We start from the raw sequence: 22,613 nt of genomic DNA, 5'->3' as shown, positions 1-22,613 counted from the left end.
GAATCTTAGCCCCAAAGGGTCTGGCACCATTACTTTATTGAAGGCAAGCATACAGCCAAAATGGGAAAGAGAAAGCAACAAGTGTTGCATGCACAGGACATTTCTGATCTTTTCTGTAGCCTGAAAGCTCATCTTGACCAAAAAGCACGCACTTACCTGGGATGAGAATGGTGACTGCAGCCTGCACCGCTCGCCGGATGATGTTGTCCATTGCAAACATCCAGTGGGGCCTAATTAAGTGGTTCCTTAAAATTTTATTTACCTATAAATCACAAAAATCCACATTTCTGGTCCATTGTACTTGTTAGAAATACGCATTATTACTCATTCTATTTCGCTTCTACTCCGAGACAAAGTGTTAACCATGTCGCTGTGCTCTGGGTTTCGACCCGACTTATGGTTTTTCTGGATTGAATCTCCACGCTGACCTGCGCTCATGGGTACAGTGATCCATCTACCCGCACGGGGCCTCTTCGTCCTTTATTCAGCGAGCACTTACTGAGCACCTATGGAACCTCAGGCTCTGTGTTGGGGGCTTGGGACACAAAGCTCAGCCAGACATGGTCTTGGGCCTGGAGCAACTCATCTGTTTGGGGAGACACATACATAAGCTTAAACCCCAACCCTGGTCAGCTGGCAGGTGCCATTTATTCCCAAATCCTATACTCCTGCTCTCCATGGTCAAATGCAATCGGCCCATGCCCCTGCACTCGCATATTCAGTGTTCAGAAGGAACTGCTGAAACTCGGGACGCAGGTGTAAACGTGAGAAGAGATGGGGACTGTGAGAGAAGATGGCAATCAAACTCCATGCGCTTGGCTATAAGCTGCTGTGGTGGGCATCCTGCCTTCTGGTATGTTCTCTAGGGCCAGATTGAGTACTTACGGCATCCTGAAATCCAAACAGTATCAGGTGAATCTGACTGATGGATGAGCTGTCAAAGTCCAGGTCCACCTTTAGCTTTGATATCGTGGATGCCATCACCCTGTGCTCCGGGGAGCGGATGAAGTCCCTCAGAATCCCAATTATTTGCTTGATGTGGCCAACTGAGAGGTGCAACTCTTCAGAACTCTGATCACACACACAAAAGTCACTTTCACTGAGTAAGTCAGGGAGGAAGGGAGAATTCAAGCATTACGGGAATCTAGATTAACTAGATTGTCCATTATACATTTGCTAAAGGAATTGTGGGTGCTACAGGTGAGACAGGGTCTCTGTTCCTAGAATTCCCTCCATCTTTCCTGTTAGAGGGCTTTGTGGCCCGTCTTCTCGCTGCCATACACACACAACTAAGCCCCTCTAGGAATGATTCCGCCGTCCTGTAAGGCCCCCCTTGAATGGGCTTTGTCAGAAGGGGCACAGTAGGGCAGTGGTCTCTTCCTGAAAGGAACTTTTCCCATCCAAAAGAAGTTAAAAACCCAATGTTTTCATCCATAACCTTTCTCCCTAAAGTAGCTGTTCTCCCAGAGCAGGGCAAAGGCTGGGAGCCCCTGGGCTTTGTGCTGCCATTTGGCTGGTTTCCCACAAGGAGGCAGCACCGACCCATCTCTGCCTGGACTGACCGCTGTGTTCCACCAACTGGTTTCAGGGGAGTCTTTTCTTTCTGTTTTCTTTTGTTGGAGGAGGGAAAGACGCTGGGAAATACTCATGGTGATTACTGTAACTGCAAATGTTCCAGGGCAGCAGGAACCTTGGTCCCTTTGCATGTGTGCCGGGACCTGGACGCGCCCCCTCCCCCCCACCCCCACCTCCAGCCTGTACCTGCGCCAGGCACTCCTGCAGGTTGGAAGCCACCTGGTTCTGCTCCTCCCAGAGGATTTTGTACAGGATGGCACGGCGCTCACTGTCCTTGCGCAGCAGGAAGAGACCCGGGTCTCTGTCCTCCGGGGATGAGGCTGCGCTCCGGTCTTCCAAGGCTGAGCTCTCATCTGGAACACTGAGGACACACACAGCCGACAATCAACCCCTACGTCCCCTGGGCAAAGCCTCCAAGCTAGGACCCCATGGGGAGGGGTTAAGAGGTGACTCCTCTGCAGCCCTGCCCTCTAGGAGATGAAATTGCAGCAGGCAGGCTGATGGAGGGGGATGAGGGGTGTTTCCCCCTCCCCCCAACCCCCCCCCCAGTAGCACCAGTGTTCGGAAAGGGAGGGCAAAGGGGGGGAAAGGTGGAAGGAGAGAAAGGAGGTGCTAGGTGAGAGAATAAGGGGGCAACTGGGGAAGGGGGAGCAAAAACGGAGAGTAGGAGGGGAAGGAAGAAGGAACAGGGAAGGGAGATGGACCGGGGGAAGGGAGGTGAGGGAGGGCAGGGAGGTGGGAGTCCCGTGACCGAGCACACCGTCCCCGCCCTCTCCCACCGTTGGCCGCCCACCACCCTACCGCCCAACCGACCAAGCAAAAAGGAAGCAAAAGCTCTGCCAGGCCATCTGGTTTGGACTTAGGAGGTCTTTAGCCCCCGGGCCAGCACACTCCTCACAGACCCACAGAAGGAGGATGGGGCCGGCAGTACCTGAGCAGGTGGCTGAGCCGGTGCCTGGGCTCCCGGGCCTTCTCGAAGAACGCATTCGACTGTGCATCCAAGTCCGGGGAGACAGAGCCAAGCTCGCTGCTGACCATGGGCTCACCCACTGTGGGCAGGGCCAGGGTGGTGCCCCGGGCACCCTCTGTGTGAGGACAGACATGGGGGGCAGGCTCAGAGAGGGATGCTGTGGGGAGAGGCTCAGAAAAAGATGGGGGCTCAGAGAAGGGGGGGGAAGCGAAAGGGCGAAGGTAGCGTCAGAAAGGGAGGAAGCCAGAGGAGAGGCTCAGAGAAAGGATGGGGGCTCCAAATGGGAGGATGTTTGGGGGAGGCTCAGAGAGGGAGGATGGGGTCAGAGAGGGAGAATGGAGGCTCAGAGAGGTATGTTGGGCGCTGAGGAAGAGTATGGAGCTCAGATATGGAAGACTGTGAAAAGGACAATGGAGGATTAGAGGGGGAGCTGGGGGGCTTGGAGTTGGGGAGATGTCAGAGAAGTAGGGAGAGGCTCCGAGGGGACCGCTGCTGAGGCTCACTACGCCTGAGTTGCTCTAACTGGTGCCCACAAACACCCAGGGGTCCCGGTGACATGTAGCTCCTGCTTCAGCGGGTGTGGGGTGGGCTGGGGCCTGCAGGGAACACTGCCATAGCGAGTCACGCTCCCGGAGCACGATGCCGAGCAGCTGGGTCCTGCCTGGGACCGTCCACAGCAGGGAAGGGAGCAAAGGGTTCCTTTCCAGGGGCCAAGCCTATGTCATTGCCAGTAGGACTTACTACCCTAGAAGGGGTCACTTGGCTACAGGGTGGCAGTACAAGGTCAGGAGCAGCACAGGGGGACAGGCTAGGCTCCAGAAATGAAGCACCAGGCCCTGCAGGTGGAGAAGACTCCAAACCCGAGCGGGGGGGGGGGGGGCCTTTGTTGCCTCCCTCCACAGCACGGTCCCCAAAGGAAAGGCTTTAACGAAGGAGGGACATCGCTATCACTTTGGCAGCTCCCTGTGAGCCTCTGTCAGGAAATCGAGGGACATTCATCGGTTGGCTTTTGACAACCCCACACCTGCTGCACGCCCCCCGACACACACACGCTCTTCACAAAAATGGATACCACATGGGAAGCTCAGTGCTCTGGAGAGCTGGCACTCTAACTCCAGAGAAGCCTGGGGCCCGGGGGATCACCAGGCTGTCCCAGCAGGCCTCACCTGCTGGCTTGAAAGCAATTCGGTTCTTCTTGGCCTTGTTCACCTGCCTTAAGAAACCCTCTTTGAGGAGGTCAGCAGCGGTGACACGTTTGTGGGGGTCAGGCTCAAAACAGGACAAAAGGAAGGTTCTGGCTTCCGTAGAAAGGACTTCAGGAATCTCGGGGTGGATTTTAAACATCCCCACCTGCATTTGAGGGAGAGGTGACCAATGTGACGGTGAGGCCTCAGGTGACTGGACATGTACATGCCTTCAATTCAAAGCCACTACACGTGCCAACCTCTGAGGGGCTGCGGGTGGAGCACAGCAACAGCCTCAATGACCCACGCCCGCGTCCAGGCCCCTGAGGGCCTCTTGGGACTTTGCTTTGCCTAACAGACTGGGGGGAGTTTCAGAGCCGAGGCTTTAAGAGGCCGTGAGGCTTCTGCTGCAGTCTTCTCAGAGCCCTGAGACCACCATGCAGGGAGGACACCCAGGGTGAAGGGGACTGTAGGCAACGGCCTCTGAGCGCATCCTGTCCCAGCCACGCCAGCACACGAGTGGGCCTGGGCAAGAGCAGTGGAAGAACCAACCGTCAGCCCACAGAACCGTGGGAAATAAAAAGTGATTGTTTTCAGCCTCTAAAATTTTGGGGTGGTTTGTTACACAGAAGATAACTGACACGAGGCTGGGACCACAGCCTCCAGCAGGCTGCTCTAGCTGAGGGTGTTCAAAGGCATCTGTGATCTGTTCCCTGACACACAGGGTCCCCGGAGAATGCTGGGGACTCACCTCGCTGTCTATGCATTCACAGCCCAACTCCCCCACCTCCAGCTGCAAACCACGTGCAGACCACACCTGGAGGCTGGTACCTCATGGCCCACGCCCTCACCCCATGGGGTACAACCGGCCGAAGGAGGGCCACTGCCCTTTCCTCTTCGGGCTCCTGCTACAATATCTGCTTCGGCTCCCGCTTCTGGCCAGCTCACCATTGTTCTGCTAAAGGCTCTCTGCCCTGTGACCTGGAGGGGAGCAGGAGTTGGGGCTGAGTTGTCACATGTCACTGTGACATGGCAATGCTTTCACTAGTCCTGCCTACCCATCTTGCAAAACCCCTTCTGTGTAACTGTGCCCATCCGGGGCAACTCTTCTTAAGAGTTCTCGTGTTCAAGTTTGCAATCTTCCCTGCGTCTTTTCGGGGTGGAAGCCCTTGTGGCCTCCACATTCACCCCATTCCCAGCTCCTTGGTACCCCGGGGGCTGGCCTGGCCTCCCTTGCTCCCCTAAGCGGGATCTGGGTGCTGCAAAGAGCGAACCACAAGCCTTCTGTCCCTCGAGCAGCATGCACTCACCTTTTCCCACACGCTGCTCCACCTGGGCAAGGACAGCGAGAGTCCCGGTTGGGGGAGGGGAAAGGGGGAGTTACTACTCAGTGAGCAAAAGGTTTCAGTTAAGCAAGATGAGTACGTTCTAGAGGTCTGTGCAGCATCTTTCCTGGAGTCAGCAAGACGGTACTGTGCACTTAGAAGTTTATTGAGAGGGAAGATCTCATGGGAAGTGTTCTTACCACAATAAAATAAAACATTTTTAAAGGAATTTTGGAAGTTGAGAACACTAAATACTGGACAGAATTCAACTCCCAAGATTTGAAATGCTGGGCACATTATCGGTGGCACCCTTCACCTGAGGGGTGGGGACATAAGGGCACTAGGGGGACCAGAGACAAGAATTCAGGACAAGAACCCAAAGAGGCAAAGGGTGGCTTCTTCCCTGGGTCTTAGAAAGAACAAACATGGGGTGCACCCTGGCACCCTGCAAGTACAACTTTTAAGAGTGCTTTGCTGTTATTCAAACGGTCCCTGTATCAGCTTCCCAGGGCCGCCACAACAGTACTACACTCGGTGGTCTCCAAGCTCTGGAGGTTGCAAGTCTGAAATCGGGTGTCAGCACAGCCACGTGTCCCTCTGAGGGCTGTGGGGGCGACGCTGCCTCTCGTCTTCCCAGGGTCTGCTGGTGGCGGGCAGCTTGGCGTTCATTCCTTGGCTTGTAGACACGTCACTCCAGTCTCCGCCTCCGCTCCCCCAGGGCCTTCTTTCTGTGTCTCTTCACATCATCTTCTCTCTGTGAGAGCCTATCTCCGCCCAAACTTCTGCTTTTTATAAGGACGCCAGTCATGCTGGGTTAGGTCCAGTATGACAGATTGAAGGATGACTTGAGTAGCTCTGTAAAGATCCTATTTCCAAATAAGGTCATCTTCTGAGGTACCATGTAGAACTCCAACATATCTTTCTTGGAGGACATAACTGAACCTGTGAAAGCCCCTCTGGGGGAAAAACAGTTCCTTTTGTTTCAGGAACTGCCCAAAAGTGTCTTGAAACTTTTCTGAAGGATTCTAGAGATCCCAGAAATAATTTGCACAGTCTTTGCAAAGAGAACACAGGGGACATTATTTATTTAATAGTAGCTTTCTAGGCTGCAATGAAAACTGACCTTACATGCCATCCAAAAATCTCACAATATTTTCAAAGACTGTGCATAGCTAATTAGCTAACCAGAAACGGGAGGGCGGGGGTGGGGAGCGACTCATACCCTATGGATGCACTGAGCAAGTCACAGCCTTCAGACAGGCTTCCTGAGTGTTGCAGGAAGTTGGCAGGAGATCAACACGCAGACATCCATGGCTCTCAGGTGGGCCCTCCTGTTTTTCTCAGCACCAGCCACTATTTGTTCTGAGGCCTGTGACTGCAGCGGCAGGTAAGACCTTCAACGGCCCCAGCTGGCCCCATCATGGACAGACATGAAAGGGCTGGGGAAGGTCACTGCTGTCCTCCATCCCTGGTGCTCAGGGTCTTGTTGGGATTGCAGGTGCCAAAACACATTTGTCGACCTGAGGTCTTGGCTTGGAGCTGCCCGACAGGGGCTGCGAGGGTGGGAAGCTCTGAGAAACTTCTGCAGGGGCCAGGCCGGAGACAGCAGCCGCAGCACACACAGCACACCGGGCTTATGGGCAGAAACCCGCACTCGTGCCTTTGAGTTCTTTGTGCCAAAGAGGCTGAGGCTGGAGGCCTGGTAAAGATGCAGGCGAGCTGAGAGGCTGCCATGCCTGGCAGAGAAGCGGGAAGGAAGGAATTACATCCTGGAATCACGTTCCATCAGGCTGCTTTGATGCACTGGGACCTTGTTGTCCATAAGCAGTGGCCATTTGGCCTTTTACAACGCCGTCTCTTCCTTCCTAGCCTTGGGGAGAACAAAAAGGCTCACGGAAGGTCAGTGCTGGCAACGGACTCATAGGGCTACAGCCCTCTTCAGCTTTTCCAAGTGTACAGAGCCAGATGCTGTAGACCTGACCTTAACCTTGGACACAGAGGGCTGTCCTGGCATCAGTTTCCCTTGAGGTCGCCAGCAAGAAGTCCCTTCCTAAGGGAGCAGGCCCAGTGGTAAATGCCCCAGCCACAGCGACCAACTGGTAGTCCTACATGGGCCTCGACGTGCAGGGGTTGCCCCTCCTCTTAGCTCTGGGAGGCTTTTTAGAAGACAAAGGAAACATCATGACATACCCAAAGTCCCACCTCTCCCAAACCCAGTCAGAAACCTGCTCTCTAAAGACAGACACACATGGCCTTCGGCCATTACCCAGTATAAGGGCAAATACAGAGTCGAAATGAGAGGCTTAATTCTCCCTGCTGAGAATAAGGGAAGAGACACCTCCTCTTTTCTTAGAGCATTTACTTTAGAAACTCATACATCCTTTGTCTCTTTGAGATCTATGTCAGTATTTTTAAAAGCGAAATAAGTCTCTTGCCAGGAATGTCTTTCTCAAGGACCTGGGAGCCATCTCTTTGAATGTCATCACCCAGGAAGACAGCAGCCCCTCTCTCTTGGTTTCTGTGGGAGGGTAGGAGCCCAGCTTCAGTGGTGCCTTGCTCTAAAACTACCTTCCGTTTTAAAGATTTGAGGTTATTTTCCCTTTGGGTAAAGTCCGTTAGCTAACACAGATGGTCACCCCAATGAATCTCAGGTGAGCTACTGTGACCCATGGCGCCATCCAGTCCTTGCCCCTGAGGACGAGGCAGGATTCCTCTTGAGATCACAGATGGAGAGGGTTGTACTGCTTGGTTCAAAAAAAGGATGAGAGTTCTTTCTGTGTTTGCAATCTCTTAGCAGATTGCCTATGATGCATATCACATTCTGATTTAATGCTTATTCAATAATAAAACTTTCCTTTCTCTTCTACCTTTGTGGAGAGGTTTCTGGATTGGGAGGAGATTTTGATTGTGATGACATGTCCCCAGCACCAGCACCCTAAATCACCAAACATGTCTTACTTTGAACATTGCTGCCTGCGGCTCGCCGAGCTCATGGAACGGAGGCCTGCTAGTGGCCATCTCAATGATGGTGCAGCCCAGGGACCAGATGTCAGCCGGGGCACCATACCCGCGAGGTCCTTGATCAATAATCTCAGGTGCCATGTACTGCAAAGTGCCTATTGGGAGAAAAGGAAAACAAAGATGGTGGGCTCCCTGTTGCTTAAAAACTAAGCAGACCGTTAGCAAACAGGTAAACTCTCTTGTTAATGACAGATGGGGCCTGCTCTCAGGCATAAATGATGTCGTTGTATCTTTTCTTTGACCAGACACATGACTTCCTTTAATACTAATGTTGAAAGAGGATTGCTCAGCCCCTTGAAGGATAAACGGGCCCAATTCAAGAAGCACATATTAATGCACACCAGATACAGGCACACAGAAAGGCTAGAAACACAGTGCCTGACCTTCAGGAGCTGCCTAGAGGAGGAGACAGATGATGACGACGGTGATGATAATGGCAGCGGTGGCAGTGCTGATGGCAAAATATAGTAAGTGCTATAACAGAGGTGTGCACAGAGGGCTCCAAGAATATGGAAGGCAAGTGGTTGATTCTGCCTGGTTCGAGTCAGGGAAAGCTATGGCTGGGTCAGTTTGGGTCTCTGAGAAGTAAATGCCACGATGGGATTAGGCATATGCGAGATTTATTGGGAAAAGGTGTATGAAGGATAAAGTCTCGGAAAGGAGAGGGGGACGGAAGAATTGGGTAGTTCGAGTCTCAGATGGCAGAGCAGCTCTGAGACAGCTTCAGCCAGACCAGCGGGAAGCCCCTGCCCAAAAGTTGCCCAATGGAAGAGTCCCACATTCATTCTCGTACCCCCACCATGCTCAGTCATTGGCTATGAATAGTCGGGGTAAAGCATGACGTTGCCATGCATATGGTGGCACATCCAAAGGGGGGCAGCTGGGACTGCCAGTGCACCAGACCCCTGCCAGGAAGGTCGAAGAAGTAGACAAAGGGACGGGAGGACTTCCAGGCAAGGGGAAGAGCTCGAGCAAAGGCCCAGGGGTGGGAAGTACTGAGTGAGTTCAGGGAGCCACAGCGATGTCTGACACAGGACAGGGGCTAGGAAGAACGAAGGAGGCAGTGACCTACCGTGTTTCCCCGAAAATAAGCCCTAGCATGATTTTTCAGGATGACAGCCTCTGAACATAAACCCTGATGCATCTTTTGGAGCAAAACTTAATATAAGACCCGGTTTTATTTTCGGGGAAACACGGTAGGTGCAGTCCAATGGCAAGCTGTGTGTTCCGAAGGCTCTGGCTTTGGACTTCCTCCTGTGGGTCATGAGCCACCAGAGGTTGTCACAGGGAAGGTGGTGATCAGACATGGCACAGGGAGAAGGGGTTGTTGAAGGACTGTTGGAGAGATGGGGTAGGAAGGACAATCAAGGGCTCTGTGAGTAAAATCTTTGGTTTTCCTTGAAACTAAGCCTCAGGAAAGGGAAAGTGCACACACAACAACAGCAGACGCTATGTGCTGGCAATGAGGTTTATACTACACAGCAAACTCGGAGAGGACACTGGCCAAGGTGCGACTAGAGAACACTGACGCCCGGGGACATTCGAGGCCTGTCTCAAGATCACGCAACCAGAGCGGCTTTCCTGAGTCCTGAGCAATGAAAACGAAGGGCTCAGTGGTGAAAAAAAAAAGTGTGGAGATGCTGCCTGCTACCTCCTCCTCTTGAAGATCTAATGTCTTATTAGCATTTTCCCTTCCTATGAGCCTTGGAAAGGCTCTAGGAAAGCTCTGACCAACAAAATGTTCTGCAGTAAAGGAAATATTCTATTCTGTACAGTTCATTATCACGGCCACCAGCCACATGACTGGTAAGCCCTTGAAATGTGGCTGGTGAGACCGAAGAAAGGAATTTTAACTTAAAATTTTTAAATGTTTATTTAATTCTTACTCATTTAAAGTTAAATATAAATCAGGTTGGATCAGTGAATGCGACCGAACAGCAGGGCAGAAATGACATCTCTGGTCTCTCAGCTGAAAGCCCAATGGTGGTGGCAAAGTGTTCAGTTGGTTGCAGGTTTGGGCAAGAGGAAAGCTCATAGTACTTGTTGCATTGTTAGGCAAGCTCAGAGCCCCAGGAAGGGAACTTCCAACGACACAATATCCCCTGCTGCTGTGAAGAGCAGAGAGAGAGGCCGTGGTAGGGAATGTGTCTTCTAACTAATCCATAATTCATTCATTGAGGAAAGATTTGACACTGTGCTGTTTCTTAAGCTATTATCTCTCAGTTCTGCTCCGTGACACTGGGTCTGGGACTCTGCAAACCATCTTTCTGCTTTGCCTGCTGCTCCCTGTTAGGACCTGCCACTGGGCGGCGCTAGAGAGTGAGAGAGCCTGGAAGGAAGGACAAAGGGGCGGTTACTTGATCCTGTCGGCTGGCTGTGCCTCTGAGCAAGCTTTGCTTTGCACCCTCAGTTGGTTCCAGTGGCAGTGCTTGGCTCCAGTTTCTAGTTTTTTTGATGCCCCTCGATACTCCCAGAACCAGCTTCATCATGCCCCCTTAGAGTTACCTGCTCCAGCCCAAAGGCACCCCCTCCTGAGAGGTTCGAATCCCCTTCCTCTGTGCTCCCCCAAGCCCCTAGGACTGTAGGCTGCTTTCTGAAAATTCAGTCTCAGTAAACAGTTCTTTCTATTAAATTCTCTCTATAAAAAGAGCTGGGGTGATTTCAATTTTACTGCCTGGACCCTGACTAATGCAATCACTAAAAATTAATTCTTCAAAGAGCAAGAGAATAAACTTACAAAGTTACACAACAGTAGAAAATAGTACTAAAAACCGCATTGCAATAGCTTGTTGGCCCTGGTCAAATAACTGCCCACCTTAGTACAACTGTTTCATAATTGAAGGATTACTCTGCTTAATGATAAAATGGGAGATTTTCTTTATATGGAACCATAGTGAACACCAACTTTTCTAAAGGCAAGGACTTAGCAATGACATCCATATTAGTTATTTATTGCTACATAATAAATTCCCCTAAACTTGAGCAGCTTACAACAGCAATGATCTCACACAGTTTCTAAGTGTCGGAATCCAGGGACATCTGGGCTGGGTGGATCTTGCCCAGGGTCTATCATTAGGTCGCAGCCAAGATGTCAGTGGGGGCTGCAGTCATCTGAAGGCTCAACTGGGGCTGGAGGATCCACCTGCAAGCCCACTCACTCATGTGGGGGTTGAGAAGAGGCTTTGGTTTCTACCAGGTGGGATCTTCCATAGGGTCGCTCAAGACATAGCTTCCCCCAGAGCAAGTGATCCGAGAGTGAGCAAGAGGGAGTCCCCACTGCCTTTACTGACCTAGCCTCCAGGTCAACACCACTCAACCTTATTCGATTCATTGGAGGCAAGTCACTAAGTCCGACCTGCATTTGAGGGGAGGAAATTACACGGGCTGTGAATACCAGGAGGTGGTGATCAGTGGGACGCACCACGGAGGCTGCTGGCCACAGCATCGGACTTCTGCTTGGCACTCAGTGGCTTACCAAGATCTCCAGGTTACGTTGTCTGTCTGCCTCTCACAACTCCATAAGGTCAGGCAGAGGAGATACTATCTACTGTCATTCTTATTTCATACCCGAGGAAACTGAGGCTCAGAGCAGCCACGGGATTTGCTCAAGCTAGAAGCCAGGTCTTGTCTCCACATTTGGAGCTATCCCCTGTGACATTGGTGATCTATGCACTGAATCCTGGAGAAGCACAAGTGAAAAAAAAAGCTGCCTGAATAAGAGCAGCTGATGCAAGGATTTCCAAAGCCATAATGCGACTTGTTTCCATATGACTGGAGATATAGAGTAACAGGGAAAAACTGGGTGCTCAATTTTATTTACCACTGCACTCAGAGAAACCATACGTTCATAGTAAACAACCAGCACAGAGAGACGGGTCCACATGACTATTGTAAACAGTCAAGGGACTGTGCCCAAGGCTGGCTTCTGCGAGAAGACCAAGTGAAGATGCCATGGGGGCATCTGAATAATACAGAAATCATGGAAAATTTGCTTGCCTTAAATATGGTTCTCTAAAGGGCTTCCTGCCATCCCTAAACTGCACCCCCCCAGGTGTGCCCACACACTGCTCACCATCAGTTGTCCAGCCACGACTCTCAAGTACTGATACCTACACAAAGGCACAGAGTTCAGAACAAGGTGACCAGGAGACCCGCAGGCACTGGCCCAGCCCCTTTGGGACATGAAATCCAGTGGGCAGTCCTGGATAATTGTCCAAGCAAGATTTTCAAATTCCCAACAAAGAAAACACATGGCATAGGACAAAAGTTTAGACATTTTGACTGAAGTGCCAAGATCTGATCCATATACCAAGGCAAGGGGTGAGAGAGACCCACTCTCTGCTGCATGCTTCTATGGGGGTCTCAGACAAGTGGTTACACAAGTCATGGGTCCTTACCCCAGGGCCCTCCCACCCAGATCAAGGGGTTCAAAGGGTTGAGAAAGTAGAGACTGGAGGGGGGCTGGTGTTGAAAGTGATCTCTTTAGAGAGAGTTGTGCTGGGAGGTCTACCCTCTCGCATCAGGGAAGTTGGGGTATTATCCACTCAGCACAATCGCACTTGAAAGGAGGCCACACGTGTTAGCATCTTTTATGGGCCCCTCAAGATTGCATTAGAGCCCAAAGTTTCAAAATTTAATATTAACGAATTATAGAAATGAGAAGCAAGGTGCAGCTTGTAATGGCCCTGGAGACCATCCCAGTTACCCTGCCCAAGGGATGGGGCTGGTGGGAGGGGACCCCACTTCCTCATAACCCAAAGCCTTTGTGGGCTCCTCAGGGACCCACTCAGAGCTCCACTTGTATGTATGTGTCCCCAGCAGGTAAGCTACACACATGCCTGGTTCCCATGGGAACAAAAGCAGCTTATAGCAACAGCGTGGGGGACCACAGGGTCTGGGGATATTGCCACGCACTCTTGACAGTGAGTAAAAGATGCAAAACCCCAGATATCAGATATGGGACCTGTTGTTGAAATACTCCTTTAGGGTCTTTTAAAAAGGAATCCTGACCAAAGGCAGTCTTCCTGAGCCTGGATCCTGCAGCAAGGAAAAATGGAGGGGTAGATATAATGCAAGGGGTAAAAGATTGGGTGGGGGTGGCAAGGGGGTAGTCAGCTAAAGGACAGGCCCCTGCCCATGCCATCAGAGTTATATTCAGAGGGACCTACGTGGAAGTGTTAATAGTAATAGCAGATAAAGGCAGCTTAGAACAGTGCTAGTCAAGTGACAACGTGGGGTGGTGGCCTTGCCTTTCCTCCTGCAGCTGGTGCAGAAGGAATAGGTGAGGGGGGGAGAAAAAGTGGACCCCCCCGACTCCAGTGCTGCCTGCTGCTGGAGCAGCAGACACAGAGAGGAGTCTGCCCTTCCAGTGAGAACCAGCGTGGGGATGAATCTAGTGGCCTGAATCCTTCCAAGTACTGCGTTCAGACTGTGTCTGCTTTTCAAAGTGCCATTAAGACTTTTTCTTTGTTATCTAAGGGTGGCTGGAAGTCACAGGAAGGGACTGGTGCCCTGGGCAGGATGTAAAGGGCAGTGGGACATAAAATAAAATGGCTGTTATAACGACACCCTCTGAGTCCAACAAGTTTAACATGTTAATTATGCCCATAAACTTGATTCTCTCAAAGGCTCTGGCCAGTTCTAATAACCCATACCTTCTACGTGCAAATTAGTTCTTTTTTATTTAATTAACAAATACTTCAATCACACTTGCTGTGAGTCAAGTACTGCTCAAAGCACTTCCTCAATATTAACTCATTCAATCCTCTTAAAAGCCCTATGAAGTAGGTATTGTGCGCATCTCTGTTTTACTTATGAAGAAACTGATGCACAGAGAGGTTAAGTAACATGCCAAAGCTCACACAGCTATCAAGTGCTTGAGCCCGAATTTGAACCAAAGATGTTTACAGCCATATACCAGGACAGAGTTCCTGTCCTGAGTTCCACGCCTCCATATCTACCCAAGAGGAATGAAAACATGTGTCCACACAAAGGTTTTGATGTGGCTGTTCACAGCCATGTTATTCACAATAGCCAAAAAGTGGCAGTAATCCCAATGATCACTAACTGATAAGAATGTGGTCTAGCCACATGACGGAATAGTATTCAGCTGGAAAAGGAACCAAGGGCCGACACAGGCTACAGCACAGGTGAACCTCGAAAATATTACGTGCGGTGTAAGAAGCTTGATGCAAAGGACCACACACTGTATCTCCCTTTCTACAAAATCTCCAGAGCAGACAAATCTATGCAAACAGAGAGTACATTAGTGGCTGCCTGGGGCTGGGTGGGAACAGGAACTGACTACAAGGTGGCACCGGGACCTTTTTGGGGGTGATGGAAACGTTCAAAACCTAACCACAAGCCATGGCTGCATATCTAGGACAATTTCCTAGAAACCAATGAAGCTGTTAAGAAAACAAAAGCAAAGGGGGCTGACCCTGGCCATAATTGCTCTTCCTCCTGCTCTAGCCAGTTTACACACAACACACATGGGAACACCCTTCGGAGGAAGACAGGAGGGCAGCACTTCAGGCCAAGAATTGCCCAAAGCCCCTGGCTCTCCTTCCAGGCTCCGATCGCCTCCGCGCATCTGCGTGGAAAAGTCTCACTGCATCCACTTGCACCCAAGCAGAGTTCTGCACCAACCGGCTGAGATTTCTTTACAGAACTGCTGTGTTTTGCAAAGAGTAATTATATGCAGGGGAATTTCCTGCCCCAAATGAGACCCCCTTCTTTATTATTCCCCAAACACCCCTGCATTACTTTGCAATGCAAAATTCATGCCTCCTCAAGCCAATTACTTGGGAAATGTGATATGAGATAATGAATTATACATGTGTTTTCTTTGTGAATTTTTTTCTCCTTAGGGATGCTAATTACAAGATAAATTATTGGGGGTTTTATGTCTTTAAATAACTCCTCGTCATATCAGAGCCCCTCTTGTTGCTTAGTGCCAAGCTAATAGGTGGCTTCCAAAGTGGAGGATATAAGTCATCATCAATTAAGGTACTAAAAAAAGTGCCATTCATATATATATATATATATATATATATATATATATACACATACATACTCATACATGCCTGTTGATATACGTATATTTGTATCATAAACAATGAATGAAAATTCACTCCACTCTTTGGCTGATTCTGGTGGCGTCTTTGGTGGAATATTTTTCCATTTTGAGGTGTATGTACCTCCCCTGGTTTACAACTGAAGTCATTTCTCATGCATGGAAGTTCCCTTTACGTAGGGAATGTGTCTGTACTGTGGGAGTCCAGCGGTTGACATACAATAACTCTCTTGTTGAAGAAAAATCTTTCAAAGCCAAGACATTTATTCACCTAAACTAAGGCCAAATCTAGCCACTGTACAGCTTGGTGCTACAGGGACAGAGGACAGTCATCTGGTTTTTATAGCTTAGTTTGGAGCAATAACATTCTAAGCGTTGTTTCATAATTCCATCAAGCAAGATCTTTGTGATCCTTTTATTATAGCTTAGGTGACCATAGACCTTTACTTATTCAAAATTGGTACTTCTTTCCACCATCAAAGTTTTTGCCATAGCTTCTTTTAAGCTGGAATTTCAAGAAGCCATAAGTGGCTTTTGAGCATCATTCTACTCGTTGGTCTTGTAAATGGAAAGCTAGTTGGCGATTTTAGACCACTCTGTGAATCTGGTCCCTCTCAACACTTAGATGATTCCATCACTGACACATGGAAAAGAAAATCCAATTCCTCAGAGCACCATATTCCCCAGAAGAATCAGCCATCCTTAGGAGCGGAATCCTATCAAAGCTCAAGGTACCAGAACTTACACAAGTAACAGGCTCTTTTTATGACAGACGAATAAAATGTCCTACTAAGTTGTCTGGGGAGTACTGTTATTCAGAATTACCCACAATTCTGGATAATGTGCTATTATTAAAAGAGATATCCCCCCCATTTTGCTGATTGGTTAGAAACCCTCAGAAAACCTGAAGCAGAGCACTACACCTACCCGACCTTTGAAGACAAAGAAAAAAGTAAGGGAATCTTGTCGCCACAAGTAGGTGGCTAAGTGTGCCATTATGACAAGGTTCAAACAATTTGAAGTTGAGGACAACACACCATCCACTTCAATTGGCAATTGCGCACACTGCGCTGAGGTGCTCAGTGAGTAACTCTCGAAGGAGAGCAGCTTACACAGCAAGCGTAACTCCAAGATGGCCACCCCACGCCAAGCTCTGTTCTGCTCACCAGCAAAAGTCTCTGTGCATGGATTCACTCCTGCAAGACGTTTAGAGGTTCCAAAATCGGAGATTTTCACCACTCCACTATAGGTATTCACTAGAACATTATCGCCCTTTGGAAAAAGAAGAACATCAAATGCTTAAAGACAGATTTCAATAAACAAACAGGAAACAGATGTGGACCTTAAGAAACAGTCACAGGTCTCTAGGAAGACTAGACTTTGCTCTTTGGGGACTGCCATGCTCCATCCTTTCCGTTCTGTGAGCTGGTCAGTCTGCAGACACTGCCAGCAGTTCATGTGACGTGAGATGCACAAATGAGATGTCTTTGGCTCAGACAACAAAGTACCTTTATGTCTCTGTGCACAATCTGGTTTTCATGGAGATATTTAAGGCCTTCCAGGATCTGCTTGGTGTAAAACTTGATGGTGGGCTCCTTCATTGGCCCCCACTTTGATCGCAAAAGAGCAGAAAGGCTTCCTGGAAAGAGACACAGCAGAAAACTTGTCAGGGTGACAAAGATTCAGTTCTAAGAGTTCAGGGAAATAAAGGCAGGTGATGTCGCTTCCCTAATGTAAGCACTCAGCCAACCTCCCTGTACCAGGGCTAAATGCAACGTCTTTCCTCCGCCTCTGTTGCCTGTTTCCAAGATGTGCGAGCAGCACAGCCAGGGAAGGGACCGGGGGGTGAATCAGCACATCAGCCTGACCAGAGGTGAAGGGTGTACTGGAACCCCTTGTGGCCCCAGAAATTCAGTGGGACCACTTTTGCACTTAGCTCTGTTCAGCTGCACAGTCGGGAGGAGAGCGCAGCAATGCTCTCTGACCTTGGGAGGGCTGGCCCAGCGCTGCAGTGCCGGTGTCTCAGCCATGCAGCTTGGGTCAAAGCCACATTTTATACCCCGCCCTGAGATCAGAAGTGGACAGGACCAGAATGAGGGGTCCTTTAGGGTGACAGGGACTAGGATCGGAGGAGGTTGGGTCTCTTCATCCTCATTGTGAGAGGCCCCCTAGTGCTAGGCCACAGGGGCAGGGAGGACCATTTTCACAACCCTCCAATTACGTTGTTAAACATTGAACCTTTGGGCCAAAAGTAACGCCCTCTTCACTGCATTCTGTTTCAGAGGTCGTCATGCAGACCCTCGGGCATCAGCCAATCTTGGCTTCCCCCTTACACAGTGCTGTGGGAAACTTGCTATGCCTTAGTTTCCCCATCTGTAAAGGGGGAAGTGCATATCTATCTCCAATTCTGTTGTCATCCTTAAACCTCATGCCTGGAATAGCAATTAATGTGAACAGCAACCGAAATACTTTCTGCTAGACTGTGAGCAACCTGAGGGAAGAAGAAACTAGTTTACTTTTACTTGATGTAACCCTCAAAATGTAGCCCATTGCCTGGCTCTTAATATATATGGTTAGGCTCCTAATAAAATAGTAGGCTCTTAATAATTGTTGGTTGAATGAATCAATGAATACAGATTTCTAACTAAAATTTTTACATTTGCATTTAGGTCATAATTATCATTATTATTTAATTATTATTATTTTTAGGTGAGTACTTACTGAGTTCTTGCTCTCTGCCAGGCACCATTTTCAGAGCTTTACATACATTTTCTCATTTAGTCCATCCAACAACCAACTAAGATAGGGTCACTACTACTCCAATAATTACTATTCCAATTATGATAGTAATTATTACTCCAATTTTACAATTCATTTATTTAGAAGACTGATGGCACAGAAAAGTGAAAAAATTTGCCTGAACCTAGAGGATATCATGCTATGTGAATTAAGTCAGACAAAGACAAATACCCTATGATTTCACTTATATGTGAAATCTAAAAAACAAAATAAGTGAACAATGAAAACAGAAACAATCTTGTAGATACAGAGAACATTTTGATGGTTGCAGATGGGAGAGGGATTAGGAGGGTGGATGAAAAAGGGGAAGGGATTAGGAAATTCAAATTGCCAGGTATAAAAACAGTCCTGGGGATGTAAAGTACAGCACAGGGAATATAGTCAATAATATTGTAATAACTATGTAAAGTGTCAGGTGGGTACTAGACTTAACGGGGTGACCACTTTGTAAATTGGATAAATGTCTAATCACTGTGGTACACCTGAAACTAATATAATAATGTACATCAACTGCAATTGAAAAATAAAACATTATTCAAGAAAAGAATTTGCCCAAAGTCACACAACTTGCAGATAGAAAGACCAATTCAAATTAGATGGTCTGGCCCAGACCCTAGGAGCTCTTACCCTGCCACCATACTGCCTGCATTTGGAGATTTTGTGGATAAAGCACTGGTATTTGATTTCACTGTCAACATGTTATTTTCCAATGGCATTTTAAGAAACCTCTGTCCCCTCTTCTCCAGACTACCTTTCAACTCCTAAACTGTGAAGGCCTCAGGACCGGAGACTATGCTTTATTCATCTCTGTCTCCAGGGCTCAGTCCGGCGGCTAGCACTCAGATCCTCGATGAATATTTGATGATTGAATTAACAAACCACAAATAACTGTTCATGTGACACTAGAAAGTTGGCATCTACCTCCTCCGAGAAATAAATGCTCTCTGACATCTAGAAGGTCTATCATTTTTGAAACGGCAAGAAGGATAACGATGCACATATTATATTTCCATTGGTGTGAGACCAGAAGACCAGGACTACTCACCCCCAGGCACCTGCTCCATGAATATCTTAATGTAGCCGTCCTCTGAAACAGAGCCCAGGTACTGAACGATGTTGCGGTGCTTGAGGTACTTGTGCAGGGCTATCTCCTCGTGCAGAGGCTGGGAGTACCTAGTAGGAAAAACCAGGCCAGCGTCACCTGCTGAACCCCTGGGGCTCGCGGTCCACATCGCTCCTCTCCAGCACCTGCCCTGCTGCTGGCCATCCCTTCTTTCTGCAAACGTTCTCTTCCTTGGTTCCCCTGAGCCTACTCAGCTTCCCATCTGTAAAATAGGGGATAATAATACCAGCCACGCGGGGCTGCTGGGGGCCAAAGTATGTCAAGTTTCTCAGGCACCCAATGGAATGCCTGCTGTGTGTTAGGTACTCAGTGAATGGCTGCTGTTGTCACTATCGCTCTTGTTAGGGCCTGACCTCTCCAACCATCCTTTGCCTCTCTCACCAGCCCCCATGAAGCGTGGTATTCTAGAAGGTTCTGTCCTCAGCTGCCTTCTAGTCTCATTCCGCAGACTCACTCCAGACTACAGCCAACAGCCACCAGCCCCAGCCTCTGGCCTCCTTTGTCTATTCTCCCCCAGCCACCATATTGCCTCTTTCTAAATTGCTCACCTCATCATTTCACTTCTCTTCACAAAGTCCACACAAAGACCATATTGCTTAACATTGCACACGAGAACCTTCAAACTCAGGTCAGGCTGCATCTTTTAAAATTTTTGCCTCATCTCAAGAGCCCCCACTGCCTCGATCCTACATTCAAGTCACAAGAGACAATTTGTTTTCTGAATACACTGTGTTTCACAGCTCTGTTCTTCCCTCAGCAAAAGATCCTCTGGCTTCCTTTTCTGCCAAACTCTTACTCATCCCTCAAAGACCAGCTCAAAGATGATTTATTTTCTCAAACTTGCCACAACGAACCCAGGAAAAGTAATTCATTCCTCTCCTATGTTCTACAAACGCTCAGTGTCCCTATATTATGACACTTGTCACTCTGGCTCCCAGGCAAGGTTTCTGCATTCCCTACCAACCTGGGAGCACCCTGGGATGAGGACAGTCTCCTAGACCCCTTGCAGTCCCCAGTGCCAGCCCAGAACCTGGCCCAACATTATCACTTCAGACTGTAAATTTAGGGAACGGGACAAGGGAGTCTCTAAGGTCCCTTCTAGCTCTAAAATTCCAGGAACAACTATTGGCAATGGAAAGCCAAAACAGTACTGCAACCAATTGAAGGAGGTGGCACATGCCAGCAAGTCTTCCCTCCCCCAAAACAACCAATCTATCCATCATGAGAATAAGAGACAGAATACTGAATGAGGAATTCAAGACTAAGGTCCTAGTCTTATTTCTTCACGTCTTTAGTGAAGTCATTTAATCTTCCTCAGCCTTGGAAGTTGGATGAGTTCACTTCAGGTCTTGACTTATAATTGAAATATAACATGCAATCCCATTAAAAATGAACAGATGAATGAACAAGTGAATGAACGAATGAATAATGGGTCTTACAGCTGCTACAAATTACGTGGAACCCACCCCTTATAATTCACTGACCACCTGGACGGAGGGGTGTTTGCACATGGCCATCAGTATTCAGTACTGAAGGCAACACTACATATGATCTGACCACAGCTGTGGAGCACACAGCTATTATTTCTTACGCTGCAGCCATTACCGTGTATGTTGCTTCTCTACAAAAACACTTGACAGTAAACACCACAATGTTCTCGTTTAGAATTAGGTGGGGTATGAATTCAACAAGGAATAAATATTTAATTAGACTTTAAAAAATGTCCAAGAAGTAAGTTAGTAGTACTGGTGGTTTAAAAAAAATAGCCCAAAATCTCTGGGTGAGGTTAAAGGGCAGGGTGTAAAAAAGGTCTGTACTACAAAAACCTAATTTGTTTTTACCCCTTTTAACTTTCTGTAATGATACATCTAAATAAATAATAGTCATTTAAACTTGTTACAGTGTGAATTAAAGCACTGAGTCACATTTTTAAATATTTGCAGACAACCATCTACATAAAAATGTAAAACTTTAGATCTAGTTGCTGGGTGGAAATAAAAATAGTTTTCTTTAAAATATGATTGCTATCCACATGCCTCTATGTGAAGTGGTTCCATTTTCTCAATCTGTTTATCATATGCAGAGAACAAAAGCAAATTACCCTTATTTGCAGAGAATTACACATTTTTTGATGACATAATGCTTTCATCCTTAAATCCTCTACCAGTGGTGGGCATGGGATTTAGGCGTGGAGGTGACAACTGATGAATGTGGAAGGCCCACCCCGACTTGCCTGCTATCTCTCTCTGGGATTTCTTTGATGGCGATTCGCACTTGATTGCTTAGATCTCTGCCGGCATACACGACCCCGTACGTGCCTTTCCCCAGTACAACTCGGTCACCGTTTGCATCATGGTCGTACTCATACTAAAGAAGGAGAAACAAGATGAAAAAGCACACAAGTTGTGGAGAAGCCCCATAAGAGCCCAAACACTGTCCCACAATTTAAAAAAATGTATAAATAACATATCTGAGTACCAGGCAGGTCACATTTCTTAGGTTATGTACTTTTTTTTTTTTAACAGGACTTTTATTGGGGAACAGTGTGTACTTCCAGGCCTGTTTTCCAAGTCAAGTTGTTGTCCTTTCAATCTTAGTTGTGGAGGGTGCCGTTCAGCTTCAAGTTGTTGTCCTTTCAGTCTTAGTTGTGTCGGGAGCCCACCATCCCTTGTGGGAGTCGAACCGGCAACCTTGTGGTTGAGAGGACACACTCCAACCAACTGAGCCATCTGGGAGCTCAGCGGCAGCTCAGCTCAAGGTGCCCTGTTCAATCTTAGTTGCAGGGGGCGGAGTCCACCATCCCTTGGGGGACTTGAGGAATTGAACTGGCAACGTTGTGGTTGAGAGCCCACTGGCCCATGTGGGAATCGAACCCTCAGCCTTCGGAGTTAGGAGCATGGAGCTCTAACCACCTGAGCCACTGGGCCGGCCCTAGGTTATGTACTTTTCATTAATCACTTTGAAGGGGTAGAATTCTCAGTTATCATATATTCATAACATGATTTTATGAAATGGAATCTAAAAAATTTAACAATATGGCTCATATGTAACTTAGCTGGCTCAACTTTTGGACATTTCTCCCCACTTTAATGCTGCAATTTAAAAATGCTCCTTAGCATGTCAACTACCCAAAATAGGTGTCTTCCTGCATGAACCCTTTTAACTTGTCAGGAAACAAATCTCTTTCTACAGCCAAGAAAAGAATTGAAGGTCAATAAAACTGTCTTAATACAAAGTACATATGCTGGGCTCGCCGCTCTCCTTTTAGATGTATAGATCTAACATTACACATACTGTAAAAAATTTGACCTACAATTAGGATTGCTATTTTCTTCCCCTAAACTTACCAACAAAAATTGGTGCACAGCTGTATTCCAGTTGATTCTTCTCAAAGATTAAGACAGATGGGGGGGAAAAAAAGCAGATGGAACTCTATGCTGAGCAATACCTATTTAAAGCAGAGGCAGCAATGGATTCTTTCTGTCATTTTCTATGCTCCACTGCTGAGTTACAGAAGCCCACAGAAGTGTGTGTGTGTGTG

At 48.2% G+C, this 22,613-nt stretch overlaps 1 protein-coding gene across 3 annotated transcripts in view; it reads right to left on the bottom strand.

The window, feature by feature from the left end:
* Positions 1-22,613, bottom strand: part of MAP3K15 (mitogen-activated protein kinase kinase kinase 15) — a 120,626-nt gene that overhangs the window by 4,783 nt on the left and 93,230 nt on the right. For all 3 annotated transcript variants that reach the window (XM_033106905.1, XM_033106889.1, XM_033106897.1), the window contains exons 15-24: positions 21,306-21,439; positions 18,995-19,122; positions 16,659-16,789; positions 16,317-16,422; positions 8,013-8,170; positions 3,712-3,895; positions 2,507-2,660; positions 1,762-1,936; positions 886-1,071; positions 157-262 (exon numbers count right to left, since the gene is read on the bottom strand). In XM_033106905.1, the coding sequence (XP_032962796.1) occupies positions 157-262; positions 886-1,071; positions 1,762-1,936; positions 2,507-2,660; positions 3,712-3,895; positions 8,013-8,170; positions 16,317-16,422; positions 16,659-16,789; positions 18,995-19,122; positions 21,306-21,439 (1,462 nt within the window). The remainder of the gene's footprint in view (positions 1-156; positions 263-885; positions 1,072-1,761; positions 1,937-2,506; positions 2,661-3,711; positions 3,896-8,012; positions 8,171-16,316; positions 16,423-16,658; positions 16,790-18,994; positions 19,123-21,305; positions 21,440-22,613) is intronic.

Source organism: Rhinolophus ferrumequinum, chromosome X (genome assembly GCF_004115265.2).
Source record: "Rhinolophus ferrumequinum isolate MPI-CBG mRhiFer1 chromosome X, mRhiFer1_v1.p, whole genome shotgun sequence".
In the NCBI taxonomy this organism is placed as follows: Eukaryota; Metazoa; Chordata; class Mammalia; order Chiroptera; family Rhinolophidae; genus Rhinolophus; species Rhinolophus ferrumequinum.
This window is presented reverse-complemented; position numbering and strand designations above follow the sequence as displayed.